The sequence below is a fragment of the Mustela lutreola genome, chromosome 8, assembly GCF_030435805.1.
Source record: "Mustela lutreola isolate mMusLut2 chromosome 8, mMusLut2.pri, whole genome shotgun sequence".
Lineage (NCBI taxonomy): Eukaryota > Metazoa > Chordata > Mammalia > Carnivora > Mustelidae > Mustela > Mustela lutreola.
Genome location: NC_081297.1, coordinates 64,009,575 through 64,034,542, shown reverse-complemented (window position 1 = coordinate 64,034,542; position 24,968 = coordinate 64,009,575). Strand labels below are relative to the sequence as shown.

General features: G+C 41.1%; 1 protein-coding gene across 5 annotated transcripts in view; it reads right to left on the bottom strand.

Moving 5' to 3' along the window:
* The window catches only part of SLC11A2 (solute carrier family 11 member 2), a 39,158-nt gene that overhangs the window by 4,690 nt on the left and 9,500 nt on the right, over positions 1 to 24,968 (bottom strand). For 4 of the 5 annotated variants that reach the window (XM_059185346.1, XM_059185350.1, XM_059185349.1 and 1 more), the window contains exons 2-16: positions 16,754 to 16,825; positions 14,914 to 15,062; positions 14,239 to 14,364; positions 13,690 to 13,809; positions 12,100 to 12,206; positions 11,497 to 11,567; positions 11,321 to 11,388; positions 9,763 to 9,918; positions 8,920 to 9,078; positions 7,433 to 7,519; positions 6,599 to 6,718; positions 6,289 to 6,438; positions 5,662 to 5,735; positions 4,925 to 5,078; positions 2,675 to 2,728 (exon numbers count right to left, since the gene is read on the bottom strand). In XM_059185346.1, the coding sequence (XP_059041329.1) occupies positions 2,675 to 2,728; positions 4,925 to 5,078; positions 5,662 to 5,735; positions 6,289 to 6,438; positions 6,599 to 6,718; positions 7,433 to 7,519; positions 8,920 to 9,078; positions 9,763 to 9,918; positions 11,321 to 11,388; positions 11,497 to 11,567; positions 12,100 to 12,206; positions 13,690 to 13,809; positions 14,239 to 14,364; positions 14,914 to 15,062; positions 16,754 to 16,825 (1,667 nt within the window). The remainder of the gene's footprint in view (positions 1 to 2,674; positions 2,729 to 4,924; positions 5,079 to 5,661; positions 5,736 to 6,288; positions 6,439 to 6,598; positions 6,719 to 7,432; positions 7,520 to 8,919; positions 9,079 to 9,762; positions 9,919 to 11,320; positions 11,389 to 11,496; positions 11,568 to 12,099; positions 12,207 to 13,689; positions 13,810 to 14,238; positions 14,365 to 14,913; positions 15,063 to 16,753; positions 16,826 to 24,968) is intronic. The other variant, XM_059185351.1, reaches the window with a different exon arrangement.

Genomic DNA, 24,968 nt, shown 5'->3' with positions numbered 1-24,968 from the left:
AGGCTCCCTGCTGAGAAAGGAGCCCGATGTGGGACTCAATCCCAGGACCCTGGGATCATGACCTGAGCCGAAGGCAGCCGCTTAACCAACTGAGCCACCAAGGCGTCCCTTTTCTTTTTTTTTTTTTTAAGATTTAATTTTTATTATTTATTTGGCAGAGAAAGAGAGAGTGTGCAAGGGCAAGCAGGGGGAGCGACAGGCAGAGGGAGAGGCAGGCTCCCTGCTGAGCCAGGAGCCCGATGCTGAGCTTTGGTCCCAGGACCCTGGGGTTATGACCTGAGCCAAAGGCAGATACTTAACTGACTGGGCCACCCAGGCATCCCCAGAAGTATTTTTAAGGTTAAAAAAATACCCAGGAAACCAAACAGGAAAAGGAAAAAAATCTTTTAATTACAAACCAAGTTTACATAGTTAAATGGGCACTAACAGCTCAGTTGTAACCACTTATACTACTAGCAGGACCTTACAGGAGCCAAACTCCAGCTCTTCCCCATCCATGAACTCCCAGTGTGCTGTGACAGCACAATGACTTCATGTCACACTTGTGGAAAACAAGGACCACTTAACATCCGACACAGACAGCGCGCACACTGGCGCTGGGAGACTTCACAGCATTGTTTATTGCACCCAGAGTACTGGCTGAAGTACACTTTCTTTCTGACAGGATCAAATGAAATACAGTATTGAGTATTTTTAACACTGTCAAACACTACACACATAGTACTATAAAATGCCATTTAACTGGGAAGAAATTTTCCATCATCTCAAGTCATAAACAAAACTTTTTAAAGAAAACAAGCAGCTTTACCTGAACTTCTAAGTCTTATGACTCTGAGAGTGACTGGACCCACCCAGATTCAGGGCAAAGGTAGTGTGTGTTATTATACTGTCTTTACAAAGAATTTTTTTTGTCAATTTTGCCTCTACCTAGCCCAGCCAGATGAGAGATTAAGATGTCAGCCCCCAGTATCTTCACAGAGTGCCCTTATGACCAGTTTGGGACAGGGACTGGGGCAGATGTGAGGAGGAACAGTGAGGGAAATTTCTCTTTCATGATCCTGTGCTTGAGGGCCTAAAGTAAGGTACGGTCAGTGATACACAGTGGTGTATGGACTTTTTATAAAAGTCCATCCAGTCTATACTCTTGGCCTGGTATCAGCAATAATGCGTTTAGGGGCTCAGGTGAATAGAGAAGGTCAATCAACCAGGAATCTAGAAGGAAAGCTCCAAAAATGAGAAGTCATTGCCATTCAATGCCATTCCCATTACTGTTCTCATCAAGTCAATGGCTAGAGCAGACTTGATTATTTATCTCCACCAGACAAATGTGATTTGCTTTGATATAATCACATAATCTCAGGCTCCATATGTAAAAATGTCAGCAGTGGCTGAAGAGAAGCAGCTTCATGCTGAAGGGACCCATGTCCTCTGACTCCAGAGCTCCACCATCTGGTCTCAAAGTTTTTCCCTCTGAGGGAATGGCTGAAGAGAGGTAGCCCAGTGCAACCTTGCTGAGAGAGAACTTTCAATCACAATGATTCCTACTGACTTGCTGAGAGACACAGAGCTTTCCAACAGTTAGGTCCATAGCTCCCGAGATTGCCTTGCAGGTTGTCTTGGGCATGCTTCGGAAAACCACGACAATTCTGGTAGGAGGTGTCTTTTAGGAATAAAACAGATGACTCTTCTTTCCTTTAAAGTCTTTTCTCATTCCAAAATCTCATGAGAATGTCAGTTCATAAATGCTACCATCTTTTTTCTAAAACCAACCTCCTGAATGAGGAAGGTGAAGGCTTTATAAATCTATATACTCAAGAGTAAATATCATCAGGAAAGCTCTGTATTAACACGAAAGTTAAGAAAATCGGGACTGGAAAGAAAATCCTGATAAGCTTTCAATCTCTGAAGAAAATCTGCTCAGTGACTTTCCAAGGTGATTAATAACCAACACCCACATGCCAGCTTTGCTGTTTGTTTATCACCCTCTTTATCCTTTCTCATCCCTCTTAACTTCCACCAAGAAATTTAAAATGAAAATAAGTTAAAAGAATCCTGAACCCGAAGGAGGTAGATTTTTCATAATTTTATATTTAATATGGATGAAACCAGTTTAGTTGAGATTTTATTTTTTTTTATAATTAAAATAACTGACAGGGTATGCATAAGAAAAGTATTTCTCAGCCTTTTATCTTTTTATGAACAAAACCTGCATACCCATTCTGTAATTTGTCTTATGAAAACTTTAATACATTTCTCAAATATTTTTTTTTAATACAGAGCCTGGTTAAGAATAATGCATATAGGATTATCTCTCAAAAGGATAAAACAAGCTGGCTCTTGGGCAGCTATGTAAGAGTTAGTGTTGGAATGATAGCAGCACATGTCAGTTTTTCAAAGATCCTATCTAATGCAGTTCCCAGGTTAGAAGGTCAGGAAGAAAAAAAAAATTTCCATCTTTTCAAACATATACTGAAACAAAGTCTTTCCCAACAAAGAGCTGAGTCTTAAATGCACTCTGTGCAACAGCACATACTTTTGGCTATGTTCACACAGTAAACCATAGAAACACACTGGCTCTGATGGCTACCCGTGGAAGACAGACAGACTGATCCAGTGTCTACTTAGCATAGCTGCCAGTGGCTTCTCCGGTCAGCAGGACTTTGGAGATGCTTACCGTGCGCCCACAGTCCAGGAAGGACATGCCCAATGCAATCAAACATTGCCAACCCTGAAAGATAAAGTATGGTCATCATTCGCCAACCTCTCTGCAGATCCCTCTTCCCATCATGACTGCTCACACTGCACTGCTCAAGATGCAAACCTGCTCTCCTCTTTTTTTTTAAAGATTTATTTGTCAGAGAGAGAGGGAGGGAGAAAGCACAAAAAGGGGGAGTAGCAGGCAGAAGCAGGGTCCCTGCTGAGCAAGGAGCCTGATGCAGGACTCTAACCCAGGACCCTGGGATCAGGACCCGAGCCAAAGGTAGACACTTAACCAACTAAGCCACCCAGGCGTCCCCCTGCTCTCTTCCTTGAACATCCAACTCTGCTCATGTCCTACCACCCAGTTTGCACAAGTCATTCTCCCAACCCCACACCCCCATTAAAACATCCTGGAATCTGCTTTTCTCAACAAAGTTTCTTCATACTATTACTATTTTCAATATCGAGTTCCCTGTTCCTACTGCTTTGTTTGTTGTTTCTTTTGTCCAACTGGGAGTTCCCTGAAGACCATGTTTCTTCAGTCCTACCCCATTCCTCATGATGCAGCTGGAGGTAATGATTGACAGACCAATACAACTGGGACAGCACCCCAAACTGCTCAAGTATGTGTTTGGGAGCTTAATAGCAGTAACCAACCCTAGAATCAGTCCCCAGCCTAAAAATGGGTCTTCAACAACCTCAACAGTCTCAGGCTACCTGAGGACAACTCAGTCTCTTCAGAGCTAATCTGCAGGAAGGAAGGATTCCCTTAACTTCTACAGTGAATTTTAAAAATAATTCCTGTCAAGGACATGTTCAGTTACTTGGGTTTTCTTGGAGTAAATCCCTAGAATATAGGTTCAGCATAATCCTAGGGTGCTCAAGGTTTACTAGGGAGGAAAGAAGAAAAAATAAATCAATCCAGGGCTTAATTTTTCAATAGTCACTAAAGTTATTTTCTCAATTGAGTACTTAACCTGTGTCAGATATTAGCATGGGGACTAGGTAAGTGTTAAAAAGATCAGCAGGTCTCCAGCCTCCATCCTTAACCATTCTCTGAAGCATATATGGTACAAATTCTGCTGTCCCTAAGCCTCCACATATGCATTTTTCAGAGAAACCTGTAGAGAACAGGGAGGTGGGTTTGTTGTCTTTGTTGCTACAACTATTTTCCATTAATATAAGTAATGTTACAGAAGATTTAGAAAATAAGACAAAAGAATATATCCATCAAGGAAACATCCTAACACAACTACTATCACCACTTTTAACATAATTTACCCCTGATTTTTAGGGGGGAAAAAAATGATCATTTTGGAATACATTATTCTGCATTTTCTGTATAGTGATGCTTTTATAACCAACATTTTTAAATAACTCTAGAGTAATTCAATGAGAAAATATCACTATTCTTTCTTTTGTAGACAGCTATTAAAATCCTGTGCCACTCTTGGGACGCCTGGGTGGCTCAGTGGGTTAAGCCACTGCCTTCGGCTCAGGTCATGATCCCAGCGTCCTGGGATCGAGTCCCACATCGGGCTCCTTGCTTGGCAGGGAGCCTGCTTCTCCCTCTGCCTCTGTCTGCCATTCTGTCCGCCTGTGCTCGCTCTCTCTCCCTCTCTCTCTGACAAATTAAAAAAAAAAAAAAAAAAAAAAAAAAAAAAATCCTGTGCCACTCTCTACTTTCTATATACTATTCTTTTAATTCTTCAAAAACATGATACTCTCTTATCAGGAATTTTTAAAAAGCTATTAATTTATTTATTTGAAAGAGAGCACAAGCATGAGCAGGCAGAGGGAGAAGGAGACGCAGACTCCCGGCCGAGCAAGGAGGCTGAAATGAGGCTTGATCCCAGAACCCTGAAATCATGACCTGAGCTGAAGGCAGATGCCTAACCAACTGAGCCACCCAGGTGCCCCTCTTATCAGGAATTACTAAGAATGGAAACCAGACAGAAGTAACACGACAGCTCTTAAGAGCCAAAATAAATTTTATGGTTAAAAATATTTTGAACCACAGGTGACTTAACAATTTCACATAAACAGTCTCATTAACCTGGAGATAGGACTTTTATTTTTTTTTATTTTTTTGCTATGTGCTTTTAAAAAAAAAAGAAAAAAGATTGCTATTTTGCTCTTTTGGATCCTTTCATTTTGGTGTGCATAAGCCCCATCTCTACCATGTCTGATACCTACACCCCTGCCCCCTTCTGAAAAGACTTACCAGGTAAAACACAAAGCTCAGATAAGCCACACTGACCACAGCAGCTACCACATACAGTGCCACATGCCCTAGTTCCTGGACATAAACCAGGACGAAGTACATGTTGATGGAACAGACAATAAGGACCAATATCCCGCCTGCAATCCTCCAGCCTCTGTAAAAGAATCATCAGTCACTGGGGGAATAGTCTAACCCATTCACAAGCAGAAAAGGACACTGTCCTGTGGAGTAGACAGGACAGGAGTTAAGAGGCATCTCAAAATGCACTGAAAATTATTCTTATCATGTCCCAAGTAAAACATCAATAGGGAGAAAGAGGAGGGGAAAATACTATCAAGTAATCCTTAATATTTAAGTCCCTAAAAATGCAACAAGTCTCAAGTACCTAGAAAGCAACAAATAATTTCAAATACCCCATACCCTTTCAAGAAGTACATAAAAGGTATTCATTTATGCTTTTCTCATTTAACATGGAATTAAGGTGCTTTACACTTCAGTGACCAAAGCTAAAGAATTAAAGCCCTAAGAGTGGAACTTTCTCATGCTAGAAATGAAAAATGTGCTTGCCTTCTTTACTACATTCATAGTCTCCGTTCTCTGAGCCAAAAACTAAGGGGCAGCTCTAGCATTCACCTCTCAAAACATGTGGTTCCCCCGCCTGACTCATTTTCTCACTGGTCTATTCAATGAAGATATGCTTCCCCACATATTTTTGCAGAACTGAGAAGTACACTCACATTCCATTGGTAAAGTCATTCATTACTGGCCGCAAGCTCGTAAATGTGAGGATGGGTATCAGAGCAAAGGGAAGCTGGAAGAGAAAGAATGGAGATCAGATGGGGCTACTGGAGATCCTGGTATTATCCCAAGAGTAGCACTGTTAGCACATCGGAAATACATAATAACCTGTCTCATCTACCTCATGAGAAATTATTCCTATTATCCCAAGATGCTCATGCATTATGTTGAAACCTATGGAGTCGTCTGATCCGATGTCTTTATTCTGTCAATGGACACCGATTCTGATCCAGTGTCTTTATAAACATTCCTATCTGTCTTGCTTTTTTAACCTCAATAGGACCTAGCCATGTCCTATGTTATTTCATGTTTGCTTGGATTAAAAAACAGTAATTTTATACTCCATATATAATTATAGCAGATAATTCCCATTCAATAGGCTTTTACAAACCAAAACATTTCTAAAAGCTTTTCAGATACCAGGGATTCCATACATTTACCGAGACTGTGCCTCTTTCTTCCTCTGAATTTTTCCCAGGACCCAGCACTACAGGCTTGGTACCTAACAGCAATATATAACACTGCCTGATTAAATGGGATGGGGCTTCCCCCAGCTCCCTCCTCACCTGTAAGCTCTGCAGAACATTCAGGAAGTCATTCATCCCTGTTAGATGCTCTACGTCCTGGAAGATGGCAACAAGCAGAGTGGGGATGATGGCAATAGAGCGGGTCAGAATCACTCGGGCAAAGCGTGACCATTTTAGGTTCAAGAATCCCTGGAAGAAAACCCAGAAGCAGGGTAAATGTCTAGAACAGGAAACAGAAAAAGGTTTGGGAGGTTCAGGAAGACCCTAGAAACATGGGATTAAGAAGATGTCACAAAAGGGCAATCAATGTTTTCTTCCTCTATTCTATACCAGTCAAAACAGCACATACCTCCATGACAAACTGGCCAGAGTAAGTTCCTGTCATGGTGGAGCTCTGTCCTGCAGCCAGGATCCCAACAGCCCAGATGTAGAGTGCAGCTGGTCCAAAGTAACATCCCAGTACAACACCCTGGGGGAGGCAAGGGAGAAAGATGTTTTTGTCAATGATCTGCTTAGACAACGACCAAAACAAAATTGCTCTGTAGCAAGTGCTGTGCTGGGCCCTACTCTGCAGAAGCCAGACTCAGGACCTGACCTCATTTTAGGGGCCTTCGACCTAAATTTTGCTGGATACTCCTTCATTCCTCTGCTTTAGTCTTTTCTCCGAGTTCCTAAAGCCTTCATCCTCAACTTACATCTTAAATATGTTTAAAATTAAAAAAGAAAAAGAAAGAAAGTCTACACAACAATTCCCCAATTATATTACTTAACACACTATTCTGGAAGATAGTAACAGGAGTGAAGATAAAGGTCAAATACATTTGGGAAATACTACATAAATTATGCATCCTACTCTTGGGAGGTTCATAATGTAACCAGCATTAAAAGGGACTGAGAGGTTCCAATAAAGAATACTTTACCAGGAGCACTTTCTTTAGTCTCCCCCCAGTTAACATCCTATAAAACAGTATACTACCACCATAACTCTACAGTTCATCTTTTAGCTGATCCTCTATTCCCTCCCACATAATCCAAAAATGCTTGCCTGGCACCTAAACCTCTGAAGTAAATGACACTCCAGAGAAGACAGTTTCAGCTCCAAAGTGAACCCACAGAAAATTATCAGACACTATGCCAAAAATACTGATTCAGGAGCAGTGATTACAAATCTGAAAAGGCTTACCCCTTTGTAGATGTCCACTGCCAGTGTTGAGTTATCATCAGGAAAAAGGTGAGTATGGGGACTGCTGTTATTTCTACAGACTGCAATCTGGAACACAAAGCAGTTCAGGAGCAACTTTTATTTTTGAGGCAAGGACCAGACCAGAAGGGCATTCCTACAGATCACAAACTACAGGTCACATGCAAGTCACCTAGGAGACATAGGCTGGAAGTTAAGACACTGGATACAGGTTGTAATGAGAGCAGGGACTGGCAGTAATGGCATTTACGGTCTTCTTCCATAATCCTTCTACACCCTCATGCTATCAAAAATATTTACTGTTGGGGCGCCTGGGTGGCTCAGTGGGTTAAAGCCTCTGCCTTGGCCTCAGATCATGGTCCCAGGATTCTGGGATCAAGTCCCGCATTGGGCTCTCTGCTCAGCAGGGAGCCTGCTTCCTCCTCTCTCTATGCCTGCCTCTCTGCCTACTTCTGATCTCTGTCTGTCAAACAAATAAATTAAATCTTTGGGAAAAAAAAATATACTGAGTTAAGAGTGTGCATGGTGGGGTGCCTCGGTGGCTCAGTTGTTAAGTGTCTGTGTTCAGTTCAGGTCATGATCCCAGGGTCCTGGGATCGAGCCCCTCATCAGTCTCTATGCTTGGTGAGAAGCCTGCTTCTCCCTCTCCCACTTCCTCTGCGTGTGTTTCCTCTCTCACTGTGTCTCTGCCAAATAAATAAAATCTTTAAAAAAAAAAAAGGTGTGCACAGTAATACATGAATGCTGGCTCGCTTTAAGTGATGACAGGAGGAGAGGGCCCTTAAGAAATATGAATGGACTCCTTAGTCATAGCAGAGCCAGAAGTCAGAGATCCTATAGATAGGCCATCAGGAATTAAGACAATAGAGTATTCAAAATACAAAAGAGGGGTGTCTAGGTGGCTCAGTGCATTCAGTTCAGGTCATGATTCCAGGGTCCTGGGATCGAGCCCCGCATCAGGCTTTCTGCTCAGCAGGGAGCCTGCTTCCTCCTCTCTCTCTGCCTGCCTCTCTGCCTATTTGTAATCTCTGTCTGTCAAATAAATAAATAAATAAATCTTAAAAAAAAAATACGAAAGAGAGTATCTTAGTCAGTTTTGCGTTCTGTTTGTTGACTCCTCCCTACCGGTCCTCACCTCCAAATACCGGACTGGCAAGCAGGCTGGCAGTTGATAAACAGGAAACAAAAGGGGATGATGACAAAGAGCCAAACAGACATGAAGGCACGAACACAACAGCGTGAGGCAATCTTTATTCTGAGGCAAACTCCCTTCTGAGCCAATAGGTTGGAAACATGGGTCCAGGCCTGGCCTATCCCCAGACTCTGGACCCTGAATAGTGCCATGATGAGGGGGCAGCCCCAAACCTGGAGATCTGTTTCCCCTGAGCTCCAAGTCCCTGTCACTCTTCCTGTTTTCCGGCCTTCACTACCCTCACATTCACTATCACTCATGACCCTGGCTTACTCACCACCTGGTCGTTGGTTTTTTCAAAAAATGCTTCAGCAAAGACTGAGACGACAAAGACGTTGATGATGAAGGAAACAAAGAGAGCAATGCAGGATTCGATGAAAAAGTACTTATTAGCTTCTCGAACTTCCTGCTTATTGGCTCGGTTTACCTGTCTGGACTAGAGACATAAACGTCAAAGTCATTTTTTGATTAGTTAGAACAAGTTTCCTTGTACTATTTCATAAGTTTGGAGTTAGCTGAAAGATTTAGAGGGCAAACAACTGACATTTTCTCACAAGAAATGTGAGAAAACTTACTTACATCCTGGCTCAGTGATTAAGGACCTCATGACCCTCTGACAACACTGCACGTTCCTCAAACAGGAAATGATGACTATGTGCTACTGAGCTCGCAGTTACTGTGGCTAGAAGAACCACTGACATAAAAAAACCACCTGATTTTCAGTCCTAACAACCTTCATTATAAAGGTCTCTGAGATCTCCCAGCAAACTATTGTATAAGATGACTGATAAAATCTTGGTTTGGGCTCTTTACTCCTGATCTCCTCAAGGTCACTGAGTCTCTTGGGATTTTTTTTTAATCTTTTGGGATTTAAACACAAGAGATTTGGTGCACTTTTCGACCTTTTATGAAGAATTTTAGTCCCAGTTTCTCTGTGGGGTCACTTATTTCTGGTCACCTTTGTGACAAAAACAGAGTCTGAGTGTGCAAAGTTTATAAACATCCAAACATGGAAAAACCTTTCTCTCCTTTAGGGCTCTAATGCTTTTCAACTAAGTGTGTGTTCCCTGCAACTAAAGGAAGCATAAACTATCGGACAACACAGATATAAGGGACATACCTTGACTAAGGCAGAATGCAGGTACATATTGTGTGGCATGATGACAGCTCCCACGATGCCCACAGCCTGCTCGATCTGTGGGGTGTGGCAGCCTGAACAGGATGGCAGGAACATGCCTTTGAGTACCTGGCTCTGGCTGGGTTTCACTGTAACATACTACATACCAACATAACTATTAGAATATGAGACCAGGGGAGGAACACAGTACTAGGAAACACTCAGCATCCATTGCTCCTTACAACACTTTCTTCAACAACCACCTAGAATAATGAGGAATATAGAACCATCAGAAAACAAAGCAGCATGAGGGACTTGCTTCCAGAGGTCCGAGAATTCAGGCCTGGGATATCCAAGTATTTCACATCATATTTTAGATATACAAAGTAGATGTGTAGAGAATGTCATTAATATTCTAAAGAATTAGATGGCTGCTAAGGGCCTCACTGACATTATTTTCACAACGGCTCCTATGAGGCAGACCCAAGAATATAGTCAATTCTTGATTATCCATACTTATTCCTCTATTCACCTATGTTTATCTAAAAATATGTTTGCCACTAATGTATGCTGAGACACATTCATAAATATTTCTCATACATACTTTTTCCTGGTTTAGCCTTTCTCTTGGAAGCCTTAGACTAATCTATTACATAATCTACTCACAGATTAGATGTGCTTTTTAAAAATGATTTTATTTCTTTTAGATATAGAGAGTGTGAACAGGGGGAGGGGCAGTGGAAGAGAGAATCCGATCCCTGAGATCATGATCCGACCCAAAAATCAAGTCAAGACGCTTAACCAACTGAACCAGCCACCCAGGCATCCCAGATTAGATGTGCTTTTAGAAGTTCAACCAGGCCAATGAGAAAAAATGAGTTTATAACAATTGGACATAGAAAACTACTATCAGGGCACCTGAGTGGCCTTCGGTTCAGGTCATGATCCCAGGCTCCTGGGATTTTGCTCCACATGGGGCTCCCTGCTCAGCGGGGAGCCTGCATCTCTCTCTCCCGTTCCCCCTGCTTGTGCTGTCAAATAAATAAATAAAATCTTAAAAAATAAAGAAAGCTACCATTATTGCCTATAATGGTACTGATTCTTAGGAGTATCTGGGTTGGGGAACAAACCAAGAAACATCCACTATATCCTTTATAGTTCATTAACTTGGAATACAGAGAAAGTTCAAGCTGCAGGTGGTATAAGCCAGGATAAGCAAAACCAGAACTCTTCCAAGTTAACAGCCAGGAATAATGCTGCAACTCCCTCCCTAACTCTCTCTAAGGCTGCTCTGTAATGGGGCTAGCCAACTTGGAACCAGGGAGTCTAGTCTAGAAGTCCTACAAAATCTGGTCATTTTTGACCTAGGAGACCAGCAGGCTTTCCCAGAGACTAGTCTCTATAGATCATATCTCTTCAAAATTGGCCTAGGCTGAACTGGCTTTTTGTTAACACATGTGATAAAATTAAACCATCCTAGCATTATACAGGCTTAAAAGAAAAGGCAAAACAACCCCCTCTCTTTTGGTTATAAAAGTAATGAATAGCCTGCAACACTTGCCTCATATCCAAATGTGAGGGCCATAATGGTGATAAGAAAGCCAAAAAATGCTTCTAGCTTCCGTAAGCCTAAAGGGGAAAAATGCAACAGTGAGCTCACAGAAGGCAGGCTTCTCCACCAGCCAGATGAAGGGAAGTAGCTCCTTTCACTGACCCCTCCATTCCCAGTCTCCTTACCATATTTGTCCAAAAAGAGAAATACAAAGGTATCTGCAATGGTGATGAGAACTCCACCCCATAGAGGAACCCTAGGTCAGAGACAAGAAATGGAGATTAATGGGAAGAAATGGAGATTAGTGGTTGAAAACCACTTTCTTTCCAACAGCTCTCCAGATACACAACACTTGGAGAAGTAAGGACTCGTGGGAGAGGGGACAGTGGCAGGAGGTCAGGCCTTGGGTAGTTTAGGATCACAGCACCAAATGAACAAACTACATTCATTCAAACATTGTCTACTAAGTGACATTTAGGATACAAAGCTAAAAAGTATGGGTCTTACCCCTCAAGGAGCTCACTGTCTAGTGGGACAAACTGATATACAAATATATAATTGTAACACACATGTCAGACACTGTATAAACAGAGGGATGCATAACCCAACATGAGAACACAAACATACAGAGCCTACAGCTGCTGGGAGAGAAGGTGGCTCCAGAAAGGTTCCACAGAAAAAATAATACTTGAATTGAATCTTGAAAACTGAAAATTAATTTGGTTTTTGTTTTTACATTTGCTTTGAAATCTAGCAAAATATTACTTTCTGGAGGAAAACCCTCTCACCTTCCTACAGACAGGAGATTGATGGCAATGGCTGAGCCAATAACTTCTTGCATATCTGAGCCAATGATAGCCAACTCCACCATCAGCCATAGGATAATTCGTGGGACCTAAATACCAAACAGCAGAAAGACATAGTTCTAATTAATCATTTTTAAGAACTTTCCCTATAGTTTGGAATTCACATTTGGCACTGACCCATCAACAGTCCTCCATAAGGCTTCAGTCTAGAGATGAAGTACCAGAACTGGGCTCCACCTGGCCTGTCACTGCACTGTACCCCCAAGCTGGAGAAAGCAAGGGTGCTTCTATGTGGTGATGCCTATGAGCCAAGGTCAGGACAGCAGCTGATCCTAATCTTTTCTCTTACCTTCCATTCAATAGAGGAATGGTTTCTGATCATTAATTTCCACTTAATTTCCTGACTAAAAACAATCCAAAAGTTTTAGGGGAAAATGAGGATGCTAATCTGGTCAAAATATTGTTCAGGAGAGAAGAGAAAATGACCACAGAAGACAATTATCCTGACCATGGCTGAAGAGATAAAATAAAAATGAAGATGCTGGGGTCAACCTTAATATAATGATAATATATAAGCAAATGAAAAAGGACAAATATGTAAAGGGACTCCAAGCAAACTGGTTGAAACAGAGTGGCATATAACAAAACGGGAACCTAATCTGGTCAAACGATCCAGCTGAAAGACAAATTTAGTTAATACTGGCTCACAGAGGCCAAGAGAAAACCAAAAAATAAAAACACAAAACAAAAACAAAAACCCAAACCCAACACAACAGCTTCAGGTATCTACTACATAAAAAATGGTCACAAAAAAATAACTGTTAATATACGTGAAGAGAAACTACAAGAAATTATAAATTACTAAGGTTTTTTCTGAGAAGCATATAAGGGGGGATAAAGCAGATAAGGATAGCTTTTCGGAGTCAGAAAAGGAGATTATACATTTAGGACAAACCAGAGGCAGATCATTATCTTATCTAAAGATGAAGCTAGGTTAAAACTATCTTCCAGACATAGGGTCCATTCCTGCCTTAGGCAGCAATAAGAAAAGGCCCAAAATGTCCAGAAAAGAGCTGTGGAAGACAGTGTAACTTCCAGAGTCAGGGTCAATTGAAAAATAATTCTTAACAAATCCAAAGATCCTGCCACATAGAGTTTATAGTAAAAGAGAATACGTTATTTTTCAAATTGATGACAAAGTCAAACAAAAAAGAAAATAACGTGTATTAGGAATATGGATGTATGAATGAAAGTGCTTAAAGCACTCCCACCCCTCCATGCGCTGGGCACTGCTAGATATCAGAAGGCGGAATGAATGGTAAATATTTACTCTAACTGAATTTTTCCAAGGAAGCTTTCTGGCTAAAAATGAATCTCAATTTAAATTCTAAAGAAGTACAGAACCATGAGTTGACAGCAAGAGAGGCTACAGAATTTCCCCTGGAACTGATCCGCAGGGCCCCTGACCACTAAGTCCTCCACTATTTCAGTATATACCATGAGGCCAGCACATTCTGTCAGACACACACGTTTCTCTGAGATGAGTGACAAACAGGACACAACATGACTCACCTTAGGATACTGACGATGACACACTTCAGCAAGATGCAACCCCGTGACCACGCCCAGCCTGGCTGCAAGGCGCTGGAGCAGCAGCCCTACGACGGTGGCCAACAGAAGAACCCAGAGCAACTAGAGAAGAAAAAAATCCCATCATAACACTCATTATACAACTGGAGTATTTCCATTTCGTTGTTTGGCAATGTGAATGAGAAATACATTCAGGAAAGAGCCCAGCTCAAGAATCAAATGACCTGGAGATCTGTATCAGGTTCTGCACATAACCTGCTAGGTCATCTCACACCTTTCTGAGCCTTAATTTCTCCCTTGTTCAAGGCAAACTATGTGACTGGATAAAAGAAAATAAATTTAAAGCTAACTATGTGTATAAAATAAATTTTAAAAACCAGATGGCAAGGTACTTTTCACCCAAGTGTCCCTGCCAATGAAGTTGCATCTAACTGCCAAGGCTGATGATATCCAACAGGCAGAGAAGGGGGAAAGAATGTGAGGGTGGACTGCATGTGTTTAACAGGGGCAGGGAGAGGACTAGATGTTCACCTTAAATCCAGCCACTGCTCCAGACTGCAAATCAGATTCGATGTTTCCTGGATCCAAGTAGGCAATGCTCATAAGAAAGCCGGGTCCCGTGAAAGCCCAGAGCTTACGAAAGCTAAAACAAGAATACTATACAAGAGAGGAAGAGATCAAACTAATTATTACCTCCAAAATATTGATCTAATTATCTGGTTTTTTTTGTTTTTTTTTTTTGTTTTTTACATATAAAGCAACAATATCAGCTTCTGCATATTGGGTGTGCCCAACTTCAACTTCATCTTACCCACTTCTTATCAATAACCTGGCCACTTCTCTGTCCAAATAAGAGCCCTTCCCTTACCTGCTCTTTCCATCCACCAGCCTCTCATTCTAAAACGTGAGTATGAGTATCAGTACCCTTGTACCCAACCACCACTCAAAAGGGACAAAAGCTACTGTAAAACACATGAAATTCATACTTTCTAGATAAAAAAATAATCACTAGAACAATGTGGCAACTGTTCTCAAGGTCCTCATTTTCCTGAAAGTTACTATAAACAGTTATTCTGATTACAAAAGTTGTCTTCAGAGACTGCTTGCAAAATTAGATCTGAAGCCACTGCTCTTGAGTTGTTCAGCAGACTTTCCACTCCTAAGTCTTCCCTAAATAACGTTTTCCTCCAAGGATTTGTCACTAACCTCTTCTTCAGGAATGGTGATCTTCTCATCAAAGTAGGTGGTAAAGGGCTCCTGTGAGTGCTCCTCGGACTGGGGGAGAGATGAGGTACTATAGGCAGGGTTGAGGGCACCAAGACTGGGAGAGTCCCCATGGTCTCCAGAAATATCATCTAAATTAACAGATTTGAGAAGAAATAAAAATGAACAAAATACACTAACAACTTGTCCTTAGTAACTTTTTTTTTTTTTTAAAGATTCTATTTATTCATTTGAGAGAGAGGGAGGGAGAGAGCATGAGCAGGGGAGAGGGGAGAGAGGCAGAGGGGAAAACAGACTCTCTGCTGAGCAGGGAGACCGATGTGGGGCTCCATCCCAGGATCTTGAGATCATGATCTGAGCTGAAGGCAAAGGCTTAACCATCTAAGCCACCCAGACGCCACTCCTTAGTAACTTTTAAATCAAATCTTTTTAACACCTAAATGCACAAGACCAACCTGGCCCTACTCAATTTATTTCCAATATTTTATTTTCATCTATATTTTTAATATAGAATAATTATAATTCTTTATAGGGCAATACATTCACATGGATGGAAATTCAGGAAACTAAAAAAAGCTTATGGTATAAAAAGCTCCCTCTCACTCCTCCTCCCAAGTCACTTTGCTCTGGGTCAGTTTTAACACTCATCTCACAATGGTTTTCCGACTTTCACACTTCTGCATTCCTGGTTGGCAACTTTTAGTATCATCTCATTTTCTTCTAAATACACTGATGCCTAGGGCTCAAAATATAACATTCCCTGTCTAGCTACCCTCGTAACCTAAAATCCTAACTTTCAGAAGAACAGAACTAGGTCCATCTAGTTACTACCCTACTCGGCCCCCACCCCCATCCATTATTTGGTAGGACTGAGCCAAAGAATGGTCCTCGGACTTTACACCTCTGTCAGGCTTCTCAAAAAATGTGGAAGTTGAAAAATCCTGCCACAGTTAGGTTAAAAATCTGAAGCTGCAGGGAAACCACCAAACAGGAACCCTTTGCCTCCTGACTAAGGCCTGCCATGAAGAGCTTCAGGTCATGGGGTGTGGGCACCCTCGTGACAGGAGGGCTCATCTTAGACTGCTTATCAGCATTTCCAGGTCCTGCATTTTGCCGGTAATCTTAAATGCTGGTAAGGGAAGGGACTGGGAGAAAAGGGCTAATCTGCCAGAAGGATACAAAGCCGAGTTTGGTAGCCATCAAATGGCAATTTCAAAGCAAAGAGCTCTAATGTCAGGGTTTCCAAGAAATCCCTGTAGCATCCAACTAGAAAAACAAAAGCTTCTTTTTATAGGGAGCTGACCCACTTCTGTGAAGTGGCTCTGAATTATGAGGAAATTTAAAGAAAAGGAATAAAAATTCTAAAGGGGAAATTTAGATTAGAAAGAATTAGAAAACTCCCTCTAATGGATTACACAGTTAAATGCGTTTGCTCGGTATTTTACTGTTCCTTAATGTAAATATCCCAGTGCTGTGAAGAGCCAAAGCATTCTAAAGGTTTTTATGCCAGGCCTGTGAACACTTGCCCTTGGAAGCATTACTGCTACAGAAACCAAACTTGCAGCTAATCTTGGTTCATCTCAGAATTGGAAATAAGATATGAGACAGATCTTCATGGTTATCATTTACAGCTTAAGTTACTGGATGGTGACTGGATTGGACCTGATTGGAGCAGGCCTCTATGATGATACTGTTAGCTAGGGAAGAGTTCAGGACAATTTTTGTTGTGATAGATGATAAGAAGGAAAATACGGTCAATTTCTATTACTGATTTAAACCAAATTCCAAGTAAAAATCAGACAATAACACAGCTATAAATTACCATCTGGCATCTTCTGTTCAGGACCCAACACCATGGTAGATGCCTGAGTGTCCGAATTCTTAGAATAGGATTCTAGAAAGGAGAAAAGGGAGACAGGAATGAGCAAGAACAAAATAGTAAGTTCAGAACCAACATTTTGCTACTCTGTATAACTGACCCCACACTAGATGAAAAGAGTAATTCTTCTTCTAAATTAGAGAATCTTGAAAATAATTACAGCTTTCAGAGCATTATTAAGAAATAGTTAATAAAAATTAAAGAGTCTTAATCACTTTTTGCTAGCAAGACTTTAAAACCAAACTGAAGCAAAAGGTATTTCAGGGAAGTAGGCAAATACTTTTTAATAAGCATCCACAAAGAGGCTACTAAGCAAACCCCCAGTCTCTGCCTTTGCTTCTAGATTAAGTCAAATATTTATTTAAAACCAGACTGATTTCTCCCAACTTTTACAAGTTTTTAAGGACAAAGATCTATGACTCTTTTTTTTTTTTTTTAATATTTTATTTATTTGACACAGAGAGATCACAAGTAGGCAGAGAGGCAGGCAGAGAGAGAGAGAGAGGAGGAAGCAGGCTCCCTGCTGAGCAGAGAGCCCGACGCGGGACTCGATCCCAGGACCCTGAGATCATGACCTGAGCCGAAGGCAGCAGCTTAACCCACTGAGCCACCCAGGCGCCCCTTTTACTCTTTTTAATCTAAGAAACAATTTAAGCTCATGATTCAATTTTCTGGAAAGGGGGGAGAAAAGCACCTCACCACCGTACTGTCGTGGAGGGCCATTATTTCCCAGCCTCATATTTCCCTGAGGAGAGAGAGACTTCCCCTATAATGTTTCTCATTCCCTAACCCTTCAACAACCGAAAGAAGAAACTAATCATTATGGCTGTCCCTTCCTGGCCACTCAGGGAGAGATGAGGCATCAGGAGGACTAGACATAGTCTGCAGGATGCCATCCAGCAATTCTATCGTGGAAGGGAGTTAAGGATGAGCAGTTTTCCCAGAGGTCTATCACCCTGTTAGGTCAAGTTTAACTGTGGGGGGTGGGGGTGGGGGGGGATGGTCATAAGCCCATTTGGCCACAGATCTATGGAATATTCTCCAGTCAACCCCACCAATAAAGCTGATTTTTTTACATTTCAATTTACTGATTAAGGAATCTACTTCTCAGTTGATTTCAAATTTACAAGGAGGGGGCACCTGGATGGCTCAGTGGGTTAAGCCTCTGCCTTCGGCTCAAGGTCATGGTCTCAGGGTCCTGGGATCAAGCCCTGCATTGGGGTTTCTGCTCAGCAGAGAGCCTGCTTCCCCCTCTCTCTCAGAGCCTACTGAGATCCTCCCTGCCTACTTGTGATCTCTCTCTCTCTCTCTGTTAAATAAATAAAATCTTAAAAAAAAAAAAATTTAGAAGGAGAAAGACGAGGTAATATTTATTGTTAGCCCCAACCCCCACTTAAATCCCAGTAAGAATGATCCTACTGAAAAAGTTAAAAAGCCTCTCCTTAGTTATCTTTTACTGTAGAAAGTCTTTTCCTCTCTACTTTCTTTTCTACTTTCTTTTTTTTTTTTCTCAATAATCTACCAATATATTCTGTATCTGTTTTAAAGAATTATCAGAGTGGGAGCATTCTAGGTTTCATCCATCTTCCCAGATATAAGACATATCACCACTTGCTAAGTTGGAAAACATAATCTTTTTTCTCTAGAATCACCAATATCAAGTGTTTTGTTACAGTGGACAACTAGCCATATCCTTCCTATCAGGTTTTAAGGCACCAGATAACTAAACACCAGCCAGTAGATGCCAGTAACACTGTCTACATTCAAACCCTCTTTAGCACCTCATCTGAATGGAAGTTATGTATCTGACCACTGAGAACAGCAGGAGACACTTGGTCCAATCACAGCTCAGCCCCTTGGCCCCATCCAGAGCCCTTATACTTTTATTTTACATATACTTCTAAGAAGCCAGGTTATCAGGTTATCCTAACCCTTAATAAATTAGATATCACAAATCAGCTCTGGGACTTTATAACTCTCATAGGAAAAGGTCTTGGGCCACTTCATATGAGGCAAAGAGCCCTTCTTTATACTTTGATCAACTCTGAGAACATTATTATTAAAAATAATGTTATGGGCGCCTGGGTGGCTCAGTGGGTTAAGCCGCTGCCTTCGGCTCAGGTCATGATCTCAGGGTCCTGGGATGGAGTCCCACATTGGGCTCTCTGCTCAGTGGGGAGCCTGCTTCCTCCTCTCTCTCTCTGCCTGCCTCTCTGCCTACCTGTGATCTCTCTCTGTCAAATAAATAAATAAAATCTTTTAAAAAAATAATGTTATTAATATTTTATCATTATTAATTATATTACGCATAACTCAAGTTTCTTCTAAAGTGGCCCTACTCACCAAGAACTGATTACATTAGATTACTTTTGTAGTGATGATTGACATCCTGTGTAAGTCACAGAAGTGTTTAGTGCATCTGAGGAAATTTCCTTCCCAAAATAAGCCTTTAAGTTATATTTAAAAAACAAACAAATAACGGTGGTAGTTAGGGCCATCTGGATGGGTGAGTTGGTTAAGCTCTGCCTTTGGCTTGGGTCACGATCTCAGGGTCCTGGGATCAAGTTCCACATCAGGCTCCCTGCTCAGTGGGAGTCTGCTTCTCCCTCTGCCTCCCCCAACTTGTGCTCATGTTCTCACTCTCTCTCAAAAACATAAAACCTTAAAAAAAAAGTGATAGTTAAATAATTTTAGGCAGAAATATTTCATGATAAAATTTTAAACAATTGTTATTAGTATCCTAAGGGATTATTTATATATTAATTACATACACAGCTAATAAATACAAGAAGTCTGGTCTTCTCTCTGAAATCTCAGGAATGCATTATTCCAAGAAAGAAAAAACAATTCTAGATTCCCTCTTTCTCATCAAAACTTTTAGCCAACAAACTATAAACTCTATTGCTTCCACTGTCTACAGAATATAACTAGGGCAGGAAACAGAGTGGGTTAGTTAGACTTGGTGAGCTACACAGTATTTAATTTCCATGAAAATTTAAGACCCTACAGAAGCAGTTAGTACTGAAACAGTTTTGCTCTCCAGGACCATACCACCAGGTTGTTTTAGTCATTTAACTACATTAAAGCAAAGATCAAGATGAAATACAAGCAACCAGAATCAATCCAGCAATACTTTGATAATTATGATTAAGATAGCTTTTATAGGGACGCCTGGGTGGCTCAGTTGGTTAAGCAGCTGCCTTCGGCTCAGGTCATGATCCCAGCGTCCTGGGATTGAGTCCCACATCGGGCTCCTTGTCCGCAGGGAGCCTGCTTCTCCCTCTGACTCTGCCTTCCACTCTGTCTGCCTGTGCTCGCTCTCACTCTCTCTCTCTTACAAATAAATAAATAAAATCTTTAAAAAAAAAGATAGCTTTTATATTCTAGCTCACCCTCGACCTTCTTCCAAATCCAGTAAGTTTCCTCCTGTCAAACAGCAATCAACAACAGAAAAAATGGCACTCCTGGTTAAATGTAATATAAGTATTTTATCCCATTCCTTATCAAAAGTTGTTAAGAAAGGGGGTGCCTCAGTGACTCAATCGGTTAAGTGTCTGACTCTTGATTTCAGCTCAGATCACATCTCAGGGTTGTAAGACGGAGCCCCACATCACCCAGAGTGAAGCCAGCTTAAGATTCTCCCTTTCCCTCTGCCCTTCCTCCCTCTCCCCCTCCAAAAAATGTTAAAAGAATGATTTACAAGTGGGTGCCTGGCTGGCTCAGTCAATAAAGCATGTGACTCTTTTTTTTTTTTTTTTTTTTAAAGATTTTATTTATTTGTCAGAGAGAGCAAGCGAGAGCGAGCACAGGCAGACAGAGTGGAAGGCAGAGTCAGACGGAGAAGCAGGCTCCCTGCGGAGCAAGGAGCCCGATATGGGACTCGATCCCAGGACGCTGGGATCATGACCTGAGCCGAAGGCAGCTGCTTAACCAACTGAGCCACCCAGGCGCCCCAGCATGTGACTCTTGATCTCAGGTTCATGAGTTCAAGTTCAAGTCCCACACTGGGTGTAGAGATTGCTTTAAAAAAAAAAAAAGTTTTACAAGATAAAAAGGCTAGGGGTGCCTGGGTGGCTCAGGGGGTTAAAGACTCTGCCTTTGGCTCAGGTCATGATCTCGGGGTCCTGGGATCAAGCCCTGCATCAGGCTCTCTGCTCAGCAGGGAGCCTGCTTCCTCCTCTCTCTCTGCCTGCCTCTCTGCCTGCTTGTGATCTCTCTGTGCCAAATAAATAAGTAAAATCTTAAACAAAAAAAGATAAAAAGGCTAATAAAATTACACTGTCTTAAAATGCCAAAAGTGTACATACCTTTTGACCCAGCAATTCTATTTCTAACAATGGATCTTAAAGAAATACTCACACAAGGAAAGTATGCGCAAGGAAATTTCCTGTAACATTGTTTGTAGTATCAAAAGACTAGAAACAACCTAGATATTAGTTGAGGACTGGTTAAATAAACTATGTACATATAAAGGATGGAACGCCATGCAGCTATTATAATAACGTAAATCTAAATGTACTGATAGGAAACAATCTCCAAGACATGTTTTCAAGTAAAAAACCCAATGTATAGAATGGTATACAATCATTTATGTTAAGAAGAAAAAAAGAGGGACCCCTGGGTGGCCCAGTGGGTTAAAGCCCTTAGCTCAGGTCATGATCCCAGAGTCCTGGGACTGAGTCCCACATTGGGCTCTCTGCTCAGCAGGGAGCCTGCTTTCCTTCCTCTCTCTCTGCCGGCCTCTCTGCCTACTTGTGATCTCTGTCTGTCAAATAAATTAAAAAAAAAATTTTTTTTTAATTAAAAAAAGAAGAAGAAGAAGAAGAAGAGAAGAGAGAAAATACACACATTTACATGTATGGACTACCCCCCAGGGACATGCCAAAAACAGGTAATGCTGTCCCCAAAGAGAAGGAGAGGGGGAGCACAAATGAGGTCAGGTGAAGGGAGACCTCTCATTGAATATACACTATATACCATTTTGCACTTAAAAAAAAAACTTTGTCATGTACTTGTATTATCTATTTTAATAAAGGTTTCACTCAGCTGGATTCACTCAGCTTCCAAACACTTCTGAACACTTTCAGGGTATTTAGCTGAACTCTGACAAAACTTCTATAGTGAATTAATCAGAGATCTATACCTATCCAGCTGGCAGGCATACACTGTCTAAAACTTACCTTACTACTTACTACTTTGCCTTAGTGCCCAAAGAGCCATGCTCTGAAATTATGAACTTGGAGTTACATGTGAATGTAACTTAATGTAATGTAATCAAGAAAGCGTTTCCTGACTCCTTAATTTGGGTATCCCCCAAACACAAACTAGCTATAATCGATTCTGAACATCTAATTAACATGAATTCATGTGCTCTCTTACCACTCACAAGAACTCTAGAAAAACAATTTTTTTTAAAAAAACAGTTTAGATAGGAGCACCTGAGTGGCTCAGTTGGTTGGGCATCTGCTTTAGGCTCAGGTCATGATCCCTGGGACAGATAGGTCCTGGGACTGAGCCCCATATTGGGCTCCCTGCTCAGCCGGGAGCCTGTTTCTTCCTCTCCCTCTGCCCCTCCCCAACTTGTGCTCTTTCACTCTTTCAAATAAATTAAACAAACAAACAAACAAAAAACACCACTGAGATAGCCCAAATCTGTTTTAAAAATTGCCCCTAAGAAAGTCTGAAATACTGAAATACCGAATACTAAAAAACATGTAACTTAAATTATTTTCCCCCTATAGTTAAAAATTTTTTTTTGAATTTGAAATACTTCTTGTAAAATTCTCCTATGGACAACAAAGTCCTCAAAATTATTTCACTGATTTCAGAGCTGTGTCCAACATTGCAAAGGTCTCCCTAAAATTAATTATAAGGTTTAAAGAGGAATGTCTTTGAACAGTCCTCTAATTCATCCCCTCTTTTTACCTCCCCTTCCCTATATGAATAAAATCAAAGACTGCATTAAAGTAGGAAAAGAACTCTCATAGAGGGAACCAGAAGTGTCTGCATGGTAGCGACTAGTTAAATAAATGTGAACAGGAATTTTTAAGTTGAGGGCAAAACTCACAGCAAGGTAGTCAGGAATCACTCTTGCAAAAGAGGGAAGGACCAAACACTTCCACCCCAATTTAGACCAGTGGGCATTGCCCCAAAACCTCCACGAAAGCACATGTAGGGAGCTAAGTCCTTAAACACTGAACAAAAATTGTTCTCTGGGGGAAAAAATAGATTATAATAAATAAAATAAAATAAAATAAAAGTTGACTGGCAAAGCCACCTCTTCTCTCTCTTGATGCTTCTCTTAGACAATTTTTCAGTGCCAGCAACATGCTGGTGACACAGTCAAAACTGCCAGATGGAAGAGATCTAGGCTTTAGAAAGTGATACCTGAGTTGTTTATTTGAGAGTAACAAGGAGTTGTCATAAAATGAAAAATTCCATTTGTCTTGAAGAAAATGTAAAAATTTCCGGATCCTTCTAAAATCCTTTTCCCTAAAAGTCTCCTTTATGGCTAAAGTACTTGATATTTCTATTAAACCACTATTATTAATCTAACACCTATGTCATATAAGACGTTCTTCATGAAAGTAAGCCCCTGTCCTGGATGACTGGGAGTCAACAAAACTCTGAAAAATTCAAGCGGTTTGAAGAGAGCTAATTGTTTCCTGAATGCTATGTGTTTTTTTGTTTTTTAATTTTATTTATCCATTTGAGAGAGAGAGAGTGAGAGTGAGCGTGAGAGGGGAGAAGGTCAGAGGGAGAAGCAGACTCCCCTGATGCAGGACTCGATCCTGGGACTCTGGGATCATGACCTGCACCAAAGGCAGTGCTTAACCAACTGAGCCACCCAGGCACCCTAAACCGTATGTATTTTAATAAGGAAGATTACTAGCCACTTTTTTTTTTAAAAATAGGAGATTATTGCTTTCTTTGTTTTTCATTCTATGTCAACAAATAAGTTCCATTTTCTGAGTCATTCCATTGAGGATATCCACCTCATTAGTTCCAAAACTCAATTTGCCCTCACTGGGAATGAGGGGGAAACAAACAGCTGAGAACAGCCATGTGAACCAATTACCAGTTATGGAACTGAAACAAGTAATCAAAACTCCCAACAAACAAAAGTCTAAGACCAGATGGCTTCACAGATGTATTCTACCAAACATTTAAAGAACAGTTAATACCTATTCTTCTCAAACTATTCCAAAAAATAGAAGAGAAAGGAAAACTTCTAATTTCATTCTGCAAGGTCAGCATAACCCTATGATACCAAAGACACTACAAAACAAAACACTTCAGGGGCACCTGGGCTCAGTCAGTTAAGCATCCAATTCTTGATTTTGGCTCAGGCCAAGATCTCAGGGTCATGAGATCAAGCACCCCCTGCCCTGCACCCCCGCCCCCGGCTGTGCTCAGCAGGCAGTCTGCTTGAAATTCTCATGGTCTCCCTCTCCTCTGCCCCTACCCCCACAACCAAGTAAATAAATCTTAAATAAAAACAACACAAAAAACTACAGGCCAAAATCCTTGATGGATATAGATGCAAAAACCCTCAACAAAATATCAGCAAACCAAATTTAACAATACATTAATAGGATTATTCATCATGATCAAGTGGGATTTATTTCAGGGATATAAAGGTAGTTTGATATCTGCCAATTGGATATCTGAAAATAGTTGTACCTTATTAACAAAAGAAGGATAAAACCATACAATCATCTCAACAGATGCAGAAAAAGCACTTGACAAAATATGACATCTGTTCATCATCAAAACTCAACGAAGTATGGGGGCACCTGGGTGGCCCAGTGGGTTAAGCCGCTGCCTTCGGCTCAGGTCATGATCTCAGGGTCCTGGGATCAAGTCCTGCATCGGGCTCTCTGCTCAGCAGGGAGCCTGCTTCCTCCTCTCTCTCTCTCTGCCTGCCTCTCTGCCTGCTTGAGATTTCTCTCTGTCAAATAAATAAATAAAATCTTAAAAAAAAAAAAAACTCAACGAAGTGTGTATAGAACATACCTCAGAATTTAATAAAGGCCACTTATGACAAATCCACAGCTAATATCATACTCAATAGTGAAAAGCTGAAAGCCTTTCCTCTAAGATCAGGAATAAGACAAGGATGTCCACTATCACCACTTTTATTCAACACAGTACTGGA